At 39.6% G+C, this 13,609-nt stretch overlaps 1 protein-coding gene across 3 annotated transcripts in view; it reads right to left on the reverse strand.

The window, feature by feature from the left end:
• Positions 1–13,609, reverse strand: part of BABAM2 (BRISC and BRCA1 A complex member 2) — a 189,327-nt gene that overhangs the window by 125,704 nt on the left and 50,014 nt on the right. For all 3 annotated transcript variants that reach the window (XM_067293178.1, XM_067293177.1, XM_013943835.2), the window contains exons 5-6: positions 11,831–12,025; positions 6,507–6,581 (exon numbers count right to left, since the gene is read on the reverse strand). In XM_067293178.1, the coding sequence (XP_067149279.1) occupies positions 6,507–6,581; positions 11,831–12,025 (270 nt within the window). The remainder of the gene's footprint in view (positions 1–6,506; positions 6,582–11,830; positions 12,026–13,609) is intronic.

Below are 13,609 nucleotides of genomic sequence, written 5' to 3' on the forward strand. Positions count from 1 at the left end.
TGTGCTGCTGGACCTCGTACTAACAAACAAAGAAGGACTGGTGGAAGATGTGAAGGCTGGGGGCTGCCTTGGCTGCAGTGACCATGAGATGGTGGAGTTCAGGATCCTGCGAGGAGGCAGCAGGGCACCAAGTAGGATCGCAACCCTGGACTTCAGGAGAGCAAACTTTGGCCTCTTCAGGGACCTACTTGGAGGAATCCCATGGGTTAGGGCCCTAGAAGGAAGGGGTGTTCAAGAGAGCTGGTTAATATTCAAACATCACTTCCTCCAGGCTCAAGAGCGGTGCATCCCTATGAGTAGGAAGTCAAGCAAAGGAGGCAGGAGACCTGCATGGATGAGCAAGGAGCTCCTGGCAAAACTCAACCAGAAGAAGGAAGTATACAGAAAGTGGAAAGGGGGACAGGCCACTTGGGAGGAATATAGGAATGTTGTCAGAGTTTGCAGGGATGTGACGAGGAAGGCTAAGGCCCGTTTGGAATTAAATCTGGCGAGAGATGTCAAGGACAGCAAGAAGGGCTTCTTCAAATACATCAGCAGCAAGAGGAAGATTAGGGAAAATGTGGGCCCTTTGCTGAATGGGGTGGGTGCCCTGGTGACGAAGGATGCAGAGAAAGCAGAGTTACTGAATGCCTTCTTTGCTTCAGTCTTTACTGCTCAGGCCAGCCCTCAGGAACCCCAGACCCTGGAGGCAAGAGAGAAAGGCTGGAGGAAGGAAGACTTTCCCTTGGTGGAGGAGGAGTGGGTTAGAGATCATTTAAGCAAACTTGACACCCACAAATCCATGGGCCCTGATGCGATGCACCCACGAGTGCTGAGGGAGCTGGCGGACATTATTGCTAAGCCACTCTCCATCATCTTTGAAAGGTCCTGGAGAACAGGAGAGGTGCCTGAGGACTGGAAGAAAGCCAATGTCACCCCAGTCTTCAAAAAGGGCAAGAAGGAGGACTCAGGGAACTACAGGCCAGTCAGCCTCACCTCCATCCCTGGAAAGGTGATGGAGCAGCTCATCCTGGAGGCTATCTCCAAGCATGTGGAGGACAAGAAGGTGATCAGGAGTAGTCAGCATGGCTTCACCAAGGGGAAATCATGCCTAACCAATCTGATAGCCTTCTATGATGGAATGACTGGCTGGGTAGATGAGGGGAGAGCAGTGGATGTTGTCTACCTAGACTTCAGCAAGGCTTTTGACACTGTCTCCCATAGCATCCTCATAGAGAAGCTCAGGAAGTGTGGGTTAGATGAGTGGACAGTGAGGTGGATTGAGAACTGGCTGAATGGCAGAGCTCAGAGAGTTGTGATCAGTGCACAGAGTCTAGTTGGAGGCCTGTAGCTAGCGGTGTCCCCCAGGGGTCAGTCCTGGGTCCAGTCTTGTTCAACTTCTTCATCAATGACCTGGATGAAGGCACAGAGTGCATGCTCAGCAAGTTTGCTGATGATACAAAACTGGGAGGAGTGGCTGATACACCAGAGGGCTGTGCTGCCATTCAAAGAGACTTGGACAGGCTGGAGAGGTGGGCAGAGAGGAACCTCATGAAGTTCAACAAAGGGAAGTGCAGGGTCCTGCACCTGGGGAGGAATAACCCCTTGCACCAGTACAGGTTGGGGGTTGACCTGCTGGAAAGCAGCTCTGCGGAGAAGGACCTGGGAGTGCTGGTGGACACCAAGTTAAGCATGAGGCAGCAATGTGCCCTTGTGGCCAAGAAGGCCAATGGTATGCTGGGGTGCATCAGGAAGAGTGTTGCCAGCAGGTCAAGGGAGGTTATTCTCCCCCTCTACTCAGCCCTGGTGAGGCCACATCTGCAGTACTGCGTCCAGTTCTGGGCTCCCCAGCACAAGAGGGATGTGGCACTACTGGAGCAAGTCCAGCGAAGGGCCACAAAGATGATTAGGGGACTGGAGCATCTCCCCTATGAGGAAAGGCTGAGAGAGCTGGGCCTGTTTAGCTTGGAGAAGAGAAGGCTGAGAGGAGATCTTATCAACGTGTACAAGTATCTGAAGGGAGGGTGTCGAGAGGATGGGACCAGACTCTTTTCAGTGGTGCCGAGCGACAGGACGCAAGGCAATGGGCACAAACTGAAACACAGACACTTCCATCTTAACATGAGGAAAAACTTTTTCACTGTGAGGGTGACAGAGCACTGGAACAGGTTGCCCCGAGAGGTGGTGGAGTCTCCTTCTCTGGAGATATTCAAAACGCGCCTGGATGCAATCCTGTGCAATGTGCTCTAGGTGACCCTGCTTGAGCAGGGGGGTTGGACTAGATGATCTCCAGAGGTCCCTTCCAACCTCAGCAATTCTGTGATTCTGTGATTCTGTGATTCTGTAACACAAGTCCCTGCAGCTGACCAAAACTACAGAGATAAAAAGAAATTTGGATGAAATATTTTAGATGCAAGTAAGGTAAGTGCATCACCTTTATTATTACCGTACTGTGGCATGCATGTTATCTGTAAAGACAGACAAGTGTGAACTAAAGATCGAATTTCAAAAACTGTAAGTACAGTGAATAATTCCATTTATAAAATACTGTGACAAAATTAAACATGTTGCAACCAACAGAAAAGAATTTAAGCCAAAATGAATGTGCCAATTAAAAAGCCAACTCCAAAGAATGGAAAGTATAAGAGCAAACAGATAAAGATGTAACGATTTTCCTGAATAAAGCCATGTTCCTCTCAGATAAAAGAATCTTAATGAAAGACTTACCAGTAATGAACCTTGCAGTACATATTGAATGACCAACTTGATTCTGCAGTTGTTAAAACATTTAAATTTTTCATTGATGTCAAACAGAATTCCATTAGAAAAAGCAAAATTGGATATGAAGATCCACATTCAATTCAAAACCTCAGAAATAAAGTATAATTTTGTGAAGGAAAAAAAATATGAAAGGGTGTTTTTTCCTAAATGTCATTTTCAGTGTAAACCAACGTTTCTTTTTGAACTATTCATTTGCTTGGGAAAACAAAAGATGATACTTTTGTATTCAAATATGAGCAAATATGCCAAGAGATTTATATACTGCAGTCATTCCCACAATAAGTTTCAAATGTTTTCATATAAATAATATCTGACTTATATTTAATAGAACTTAAAAATTTAAAGGAAGGAACAGTGTACTTACTCCATGTTCCACTTTTAGCCATTCTTGCTTTTCTTTGCATACCTAACTACTCTCCTTATAACACACGCTCACTTGAAATGAATTTTAAAATTAATACACTAAACAGCTTTAAAATAACCTGGTAAAACAGCCTTTCTGGTACCTAACAACCCAACTTATGTTACACTTCTAAAATTTTGTTCTTCACAGAGAGGAAAACCACCACCACCAGTACAAAGTTGAGAGGGTAAGTTCTTATGAATCAGGAGTATATTCTCAAGAATTCCAAAGATTTGTAACACTACAGAAAATACTCACAGATACAATACTCACTTCCTTAAACCTGAATATTATCTTATTATACGAAGCTTAACAGTCACACTTGTAGTGTGATTACATACCGAAATCAATGAAAACTCAGAAGAGCAATAAAAATCATTGGGGGACTAAGAGTGATTAATGAGACAAGAATAATGAGCTTTAAATATTTCAACAAATTTTAATACAAATCATATTAATTAAACCTAAGAAAAGAATTAAAATTCCATGGCATAGAAGGTAAAACACATGTTTGTACTTGGCAAATTATTTAAGAGAAGTTACTGTGCAATATAAAACTGGCTACAGATTAGAAAATAATTCAAAGACAGCATTCAGCTCTGCAGCTCAAACATTAAGCTGTTTCTTCACTAGCAGCCTTCAATTACTGACCGTTCCTCTACCTTTCAGGATAATATATTCAAATTTTTCCCCCTACATCAATGGATTCCCTATCGTGTCATAATTCAGTAGGAAGAATTGTAGCCAGCATAACAAGCAGACATGATAGAAATAAATTCATATTTTATTATGAAATTCCAAGATTTATGTCAAAAGTCTCAGCCCCCCCCAAAAAAGGGGGGGGGAGACATTGCTGGCTTAAAGAAATTAAAATTCTTCTAATAGGTTAATGAATTTGGAGTAGCTAGAGCATAATTATTTCAACCACAATAGAGTAGTTTCAGTTCTACCTGAATTTACACTGTTGCAATATGAGATGGCATTCATACACCTATAGCATCAGAAGACAAGGAGTTAAAGGCAACAGGGGCAAAATATTCATGCTACAGTGCTACAGACTGCGACAGTGCACTCTCTATCACAGTCCAAACTGGAGTTTGAGTCAAACCATTCTCCTGCTGTCAACAAACACTAACAGAATAAAAACATATTTCTTCTCCTGTGTCTACTCATCCAGATTAAACCCCAGCCTCCTACCACAGACAGTTAACCTGCTAGTTCAAGTAGAAGTCTGCATAACAAGTCTAAGGATTTCATCAGTGCACTGCCCATCAGTAAGGATCTGCTGTTTTAAAAATTCAGGCAATTACATACAGAAAACATGTTAAAGAATATTAAAGCTGCTAAGACATTAGGATTTTAGAAAGGTCAAAATAAAGGCAGACTGTGAAACTTTGATTCTGCTACCTTTTGTGCATGCTTTGTCACACAGTCACACAGTCTATGTGCACGCAAATATACCCATATTTTCCTTGAGACCACTGATTCATCCAAGACTCGGGGTGAACAGTGCTCTGGGAATCAATTGTGTAGCACTGATGATTTATCCACAGTATATCAAATTTCCTTAGAGAATGTGGAAGATGGTTAGTGAATATGGGATAGGGAATTACAATTAAAAAAAAAAAAAAAGAGTATGCTGTCATGCATGAGGCAGTAAAATGCTACTCTTCAGAAATAAAGTGGAATCTGCTCTTATCACAGGATTCCTACATGATGACAGTTACTTACATAAAACATATACCACCTTTCAGTCTACAAGTCATGTAATTTCCTCAGAGGCAGAAGAGAAGTGCAAGATACAGCCCTGTGACTGAAGCTATTGAACATACTGTGTATGCACATGTCCGAGAAATTCTTGAGCAGTTTAAAGTTGTTCCTGGAAAATATGGCAACTTGGAGTTCTGGCAGGAGCCGACAGCACAGTTCATGTTAGCCATCTTCAGCCTCCTTTTTTCACAGGGCTTCTCAGAAGCAAATCAGGAGCATGCTGCAATCCAGGTAAATTGTTGCTGCATGCTGATTCTAACACCATCATTGCTGAAGAACCCTTGGTTGCCCCTCTTACACCTGTGACTGGAAATGTGCCCATCAAGCGAGGTCAGAAGGCCTTGATGAAAGACAGCAGCTGGGAGAAAGATGCTACCATGAATACAGGAGCAGACTGAAAATATTTAGAGGCTTTTGAGAAAGAAAATTGTAAGAAGCAGGTCAATATTCAAACAGCTAGCAGTCTACAGAACGTAAGGAGGCCGTAGGATACCTAGCTCAGACTACAACCAAACATTTCAGTTATGTAGTTGTGTATGCCTTTATTTTCATCGTCCTTGGCTCAAGACAGCTTATTTGGAGAAACAGTGCAGATTCACACTTGCAATTGTGATCTAACAACAGCTGAAGACTTAAAACACAAAGATGAAGAGGAGGTCATGGAATGTACGCTGACATTTTCATTCCAACAAATTAGCTGCTAAACACTAAGTACCTATTCTTCTCCTTTTCAAATATTTAAAAGTAAACATCTGAGTAAGGAGCCAGGCATGTCGTTTAGCAGTGGAAAGGAAAGATGGAAGTTGGCAACATCAGCTGACTCAAACCTTGTCAGAAACAAGAATTCTGGCACTTTATTGTGACATTAATGACAGAGTGAATGCAGATTTGTCACTGGCTTCTCTGAATACAGTAATATTAACCTTATGATGGGTTTCCATAATAACTGCTTAAAACTGTGACTGTCCATCTGCTGTGAAAGACACTCATGTTATTGTCAACACTCAGAAGATAAGCAGTCAGTCAAATTATTCCATGTTGGTAGTTTTTGTCACAAGTTTTTTTCTTCCAAGCAAAGAAGGGAATACACTTTTACAACCTACACCAATACTCTAACGCATTCTTTGTTATTATGGTCTACAGTCCTACTTTCTTTGTAAAAATTGTGTTAAGTATCTTGTCAAATACACATATAGCACAAAATTCCACAAATTCACATTAGAAGAGTTTATGTGGAAACATTCAAGTTTACTCCCTATGAGAATGCCTTGGGTATGATCAAGAGCTTGCTGCCTATCATATGAATACCTGTGTTGCATTCAATCTTCAACAACAACACAAATCCTGCAAGGTCCTTCAGAGTGATAGGTATGTATTTAGTATCTGGTAAAATGGCATGCAAAGCAACACTATGTGTAATACCACCTTTCCAAAACCTAACCCTATCAGATTTAGATACTGTGGAGTTTCAGTTGCTTGAAGATGGGAAGGCAGAAAGTCAAAATAGTTACTAAGAACATTTCAATAATTCATACTCGCTCACAAATACTGTCAGTTTAGACATTCATTTTACCTTGAGAAGGTATGTAGGAATATTGCTGAAATCTACAGGCAACTTCAAGAGGAAGCGAGCTGAGAATTCACCAGTCTGTGGAGAAAAGGTAAGACTAATGAGACCTAGTATCTAAAACAGAATCACAAATTGAAGGTACTGAGCATGAAATATTAAACAGAAAACATGTAAGAGTTCATACCAAACGAAAGGATTGAGAATTAAAACAACATTTCTCAATGGGACTACTGAGGATGGAAAAAAAAAATTTTTACAATTTCACAGACATTAAATGAGAAAAGACTTACAAAAAATAAATGCACACATCACTGCCAGTAAGTCAACAGTAAAAAGTAGTCAAAGGGCAACAATGTGCATGACAAAAACAAAAGAAACTTTGTTAGGCCCTATATATAGTTCCATCTTGTCTGTACTCATTTCCGGTCAAAGGTCTGATGAGATCTGCAAATAGTCTAAAAGCCAAATTAAGAAAAAAATTTATAGGAACATATACATAAAACAAAGGAATCTTCACAAACATAGTAGATAAATGTAGGAGAAGAAATTTCAGTTGAGTAAGGTAGGAATGGATAAGAAATACCCTTTGAAGTAGAGAAGAAAGTACTGAACTAGAAGGTTTTATGTAATATCTTTTCAGAATTATGTGACTCTTAACACCTAGTCAACTGAAAACTTGCCAAGTGTCCCCTAAACATAGCTGTTTTTTATGCATAAAGTGTATGCAAAGGAAACAGAAAGGATTTCCTTTCTGTTTCATACACTTCCTTAAAACCAGACTTTGTCCACCTGGTTATGAGTAACCAAGTTTATTCTTTTTGAATAAAATAAATGCTTGCCTGATTTCCACATTAGCTTTTTTGTCTAAAACATCCTTATTTTGTAATTCAATCAAGTAGCTATACAGCAACTATATTTATCTTTTTGAATGAACAGTACAGAAAGCATTAACATTAAAGTAGAAAAATTTAGTACCTCTTGAGACAAGGTAACAAACGCCTTTCAGTTTTAACATTGTCCTAAATTTGCATACATATACTAATTAGTTACTTGATGACATACAATTTTTTTTTAAATATAGTACTTTATTTTATCACCTAGTGATGACAAATTAAAGCTATGTGAATATTCAGTATTTATTCTGCCGCTGTAACACATATGTACTACTTTAATACTCCCTGAACAGTTATCTGTAGCTAATTTTCATTTAAATATTTCAAATATTTTGTGAAGCCAGAAAAAGCAAGAAAAATACTGTAAGCAAGAAATGTACAATACACAAGTTGAAACAAGTGCACATGCACCTATGGTGAGTATCTATATTACAATTCTCATTAAAATGGTGAATGTAAATAGTATATAGGTATAAATAGAATCATCTCTGTTATATATACAGCTGTACCTTGTGGTAAGCAAAAACCTGTAAAATGTCTGAAGTAATGAAAATATCCTTTCTATAAGATGTAGCAACAACCCACTGAAGAGAAGCAGAGGATTGTGACAGCAATGGAGAGCAGAGAGAGCCCTTTGAAATAACTTTAGTCACCCTGCCTTTGCAGATATTTACAAGTGTCTGCATCTCAAATTCAACCAAAAGCTGGAACTGCTAGTCAAAGGCTTTTAATCCATGCAGACATCAGAAGGATGCCTTTTGGGCCACTGCTTTACTACCTTTAGCGGATGTTATCATGAGAAGTCTGCATACCTATGGGGACAGCTTATCAAAGGCTATAACAGCTTCTCAAGAAGAATGCAGTCAGCCAAGCTCTTTTAGCACCTGCACTGATATTGAAAACACTAGAAATACACTGCCATATGCCTTCACAAAGCTTGTCAGTATGCTTGTCTCCCCTCTCAATTAGTTGTGCTAATCCACAGATTGCTCTGAGCCCAGCATAAGACAAAACATGAAGGTTGTCACCAGTGATATACTATCAGACCACAAATCTCCATAATGATAGACAACACTGTTTGCTATGCATATTGATTCAGAAAAGAACTGGCTGAACAAAATGCCGAAGGAAACCAGCAGGCAGCTGCATAAGCCTCACTCAGAACGTATTTAAGGTCAAAGGGATGCTGTAGAGTGGGAACTGGCTTTCTGAAATGACATGGTAAGATGCTGTGCTGGACAGCTGAGGAATATAAATCATTGTTCGATGAGTGCATTCTCTTCTGCGATATTGCTATGCAATGAAACTGAGCAGGAAGGAAAAAAAAAAAACCCTTCTACAGAACTAGATACCTTCATTTACTTTATGCCTAAATTAAACAAGCATTTGGCCCAAGCAACTAAGTACATACAGGGAAAGATGCTGTGTTAGGCAGATGTAGCACAGGTCATATCAATGCCAATTTGTTCCTTGATCTATGCATCAGGCATGAACTAGAGATAACTTATTCTCTCTTCCAGTCACTAAACAAGAAAAAACAAGATCTTGAATGCAACCAAAATCCTGCCAGTGGTACCTTACCAGTTATATCACTTGCCAGAAGGGTTTGTGTGGTTTTATGCTGTGATCCCTCCAGCTGCTAGTTTGCTCGGAAGTGCCCTTGCAATTTGTCCCTGACAATCATACCACAAATGCAAAGCAATTACACATAGAAACACTAAAAAACAAAAAGTGAGCACATAATAAAGTCAGGTGCAAAACCCTTCCTGATGACACTAATATTGGGGCTAAATATCAACTCACTGATGTTGCATTATATACATATGCTTGAAAATCACTGACTTTTTGTGTGTGCAACACCAAGATGGCCTTGATGACAGTCACAGTACTCAGTTTTTACTCAGACTGAAATGGATTGTATAGACAGTGCTACTTCTCTGGACTTGTCTCCCAGACAAGTTGTCTTACAAGATTTGCCAAAAAATCCAGAGAAAGATTTATGGTAAAATGCCAAGTCTGATGAACTGTGGACAGCCACTGAACAGACGAATGGCCTCTGAACAAAATAACAGCATCTCTCAGATGCGGATGTAAACAAAGACTTGCAGCCTAGATCTTTTATGTCATTCAATCAAGATTATTCTGCAACATATTACTTCTAAACATTTTCCGAACCTGTAGGGAGCAGTCCCTGTCCATGGTGCTCAACAACCCAAAAGCCAAATTATCTGAGTCAGAGGGAGGTCCTGGCCACAGCACTGAGAGATCAGATTCAGGCAATTAATGGGCATCTGTATCAGCTTCTACCTGTCAACATGAGGATACTGGACTAAATAAGGGTTTGTCTGTTCTGATCTTGGATATTACTTCAGGACTTTGGAGATATTGGTGCAAAGACAGACAAGGAAATTTATTCCATTTTGAGACACTGCACTGAACTCAGGCCTTTTCTGGAGTTTTGTTTATTTGTTTTGAAATCCATTCATGCACTTAAAAGGATTGCTTTCATAATAACACAGTGCAAGGTTCACTCAGAGATGATTGTTTCAGAGGTCTATTGAGCCACTATTGATTCCTGAGAGACAGTAACAATTATTTTACTTTGTTTTGATAGCACAAATTTCAATAACTTCTAGACAGAGGAGGTAAGGCACAGTTACCTCTTACTTTTCAGATAAACACTGCTATTGTGCTGATTGTCAAGATTAACAAGACAGTTGGCAACAACAGGAAGGAAAACCACATGATTTTAGGCAATGCATACACAAGGCTCTGTCACTTAGGTACCAGGTTCACTGAATCTGCAGTTGGTCCAAATGTGACTTTGAGTCTTCTTGACAGAGAATGTAAACTTTAAAAGCAAGACACACACTAGCAAAGCCTCATATAGCTCTGCAATGATTAAAAGGATTTGCCTCAATAATATTTCCAACACCAAAAAAGAAGATCTTTATTCAGTCACCAAAGACTGAAGAAAGATTCCAAAGGCTTGAGTACATATGGCTTTTCCATAAAAAGGAAAAAAAAAAACCCTACTTTTCTACAATCTTGACTACAATTTGGCAGCTGCTAAAAATGATGATAAAATCCGAATATGGTACAGAAGGCCTTCTGCATTTCAATAAAACATTCTGACGATATTTACAGATGTGGTGAGTAGTTTGTGATGCCAGCTACAGAGAATAACACTCAAGAACAAATTAATTTCTGTGAAATATACTGACTTATAAAAATAAAACAGCGATCTGAAATTCTCTGACAAAGAAAATTTTACATGGCTCAAAATAAAAACCTGCCTAGATGACAAGAAAAACAGAGGAATATATGTATTGCTGGTTGTACAGTAAAGATCTTTGTGTCACCTATAACTTAAGGATGATGAAAGTGACATAAAGCTGAATTCTAGGCCCTGGCAACAGGAATGCTAAAATTTCATAGATTTTCAGACTGCATGCATTTCAGAAGACAGTGCTTCTAAAGGGCAGTATATGTTGAGAGTATGTTGCTGTTGAAAGTAAGAGGGGAATGTGTTCAACATAACCACAACTATACATTTCCTGATATTTCTTACTCCCAACTTCCCATGATAAATACATTACTAATGGCAAAAAGTGATTTTTGCAAGGCTTGTCTGTGGCAGAGTGAGATGAGCTAAAGAAGAAAAAAAAAAAAATTGCACACTGATCAAAATGTCTGCACAGTCAAGGTAGGCTGAAATGGCATACACAGGATGTATCTATATAGCATGGCATCCTGCCCAGGCAAAGGATGCAATTTCAGGAAATAGATAAGCCAGTTTAACATCTGATTGTCATGTGAAGACAAGGTCCTACAGACTCACTGTTCTAGCCAGTTTCAGCTCCTCATATTCTCTTGCCGAAAATTAGTCTTTTCCTTTTTTCCCCCACAATTTAGGTCCCTGGAAAAACTCAGCTCAGGTTAGACAAATGCCAGAGAGATATATGCAACTACAGCTAGTGATCGCATCAGCTGAATCATAAGGCAGAACCACACCCGAATACATCCTACTTCTCAGCAGGGTTAATTTGCCTGGGCAGAGTGTCATATTAATGAAGCCATACTGCCTCTCGAATCTTAAGCTAACTCAGACTTCCACATAACATTGTACTTTGCCCTATAAACACAGCACAGAATTTTCAACAGTTTATCAGTTCATCTATAAATAAGATGAACTAACATCAGATTGAAAAACAGATGCTTACCTGGAAATCAGGTTCAAGCAAGGTGGTGGAATGAAAGCAATGGACAAAACAGGGAGTACAGAAAGCGAGTTGGAGTTTTCTCCATTGGAAACATAAAGCATGAATATACACACAGCACACAAAGAACTCATTTTTCCAAGGCAACAGCAACACTTACACAAAAGAAAGGATCAGTAAAAGCGTTTTAGCAGAAATATTCTTAATAGCTTACCCAGTTGTTTTTTTTGCCAGCATAGATTTCCATGTTTTCTCCATAGTGGGGCTCTTCAAGTAAAGTCTGATATTCAAACATGAGACGAGAGCTCTCACGTAATCGGCTGCATTGAAATTGGTGATACTGCTGGACAAGCTCTTTCACAACAAGCAGAAGGCATTCAGGATTTGAGGGATTCCAAGAAGCTAAATTCTGTTGAATTAGAAAAGAATAGAGGCCAAACTCATTTACAGCAATAAAAAGATAAGCACTCTTTCTTCCATACCGATGCCAGAAGCATGCATACACGCAGAAATTGTGTGACAAAGCTAAAACATAATATTAAATGCAGAAGTTATTTAACACTTTGGAAGGAAACCAGGTCAAACAGCATGCAAGAGCCTTAATGCAAAATAAGTGTCTGTACAGGGAGCTACCATGAAACAGATACCAGGGCTCCTACTCTGCATAGATGGGCTGAAATTAGCATTCCATTCTTCCCCAGAATTACACTGTTGCATTTGAGGACTTCAGAAGTTTGAATTAAAAATAAAATAAAAAAAAAAACTGATACGAAACACATGGATCAAGTAAGTACAACCCTGTATAGCATCCAACTCAAAGAGCAGTCAGCCAAGTGACACCTCAAATTGACACTAGCTGTGGAAACCAATCTGCTCCGTTATTCAACTAATGGATACCACACTGACAGTGACATGACAAATGCGCTCTCTTCTGTTGCCTCAACCTTGTGCTTTACTTCACCTTGACCTTTACTTCACTGAAGAGTTAACTTGACTCTTTCCCTTAACACAAGTGCAATCCGGGCACAAAATCTCTTCAATCTGTCTAGCACAAGTTTTAGTTACAAGCTTGCCACTACATCAAGAGACACAGACTACAGTAACACAAAGCAAAATATTAATACAATTGAAGATAACTGTGTCAGTAACACAGCAGCAACGTTATCTCTCAGTGCGACTACTTCAATGTTGGCATAGCTAACACGATGAATTCCTGCCTCTGGTTGATCTTACCTAGAACAGGTCTATGTTAAGGCCAGATGAGAACTCACCCTAAATTCCAAACTGATAGGACACGAGACAATTCTGATGCAAAAGTCAAAAGACAACTTCAAACTGTTGAAAAGCCCATGTGCTTTGTACCCAGGTCCTCAACAGGTTTTGTTGAAATAAGCACATTAACACAGTCAAACAGCTTTTGGTCAGCTTTGGGTCAGCATCTATCTATGCATCACTCCCTTCTGGGAATAGGATGAAAAATATATTTATCAGTCAACCATAAAAAAGAAAATGGGTAGGAGAAAAGAGTTTTGGAAGGTGTTCTCATTCTTCAGAAACACAGATCTTATTTTAGCTTTTACAGAGTGTGGGTGGAACACTTAGAGGAACAGTTACCTCTAGAGTATACATTTGAAAAAGACCAGTCATTTATAGGCCAGAGATCCACCTGAGACTGATGGGCTCAGGTCAAGAAACACAATAGGACATAGCCCTGGCCACAATTTGCTTTGTTTTACAAGTATCAGTGAACAGCTAAGTGAACAGCTACAGGATTAAACTATTCTCTTATTCTGCTTCTGACTAGGATTCTGGAAGATGCCCATCCAGTGTGCCTCAGACACCACCCTACAGCTTCTCCCTGCAGAGGCTAACACACTGCTCTGTCACACATTTGACTCCAGCTTGAAGTAAAAATCCTCTATATTGGCTCCTAGACAGTAAAACCACCTGTAAAATTAGAACATCAGCATTGTCCTATCTCAAAAGGTGAATT

The sequence above is a fragment of the Apteryx mantelli genome, chromosome 3, assembly GCF_036417845.1.
Source record: "Apteryx mantelli isolate bAptMan1 chromosome 3, bAptMan1.hap1, whole genome shotgun sequence".
NCBI lineage: Eukaryota > Metazoa > Chordata > Aves > Apterygiformes > Apterygidae > Apteryx > Apteryx mantelli.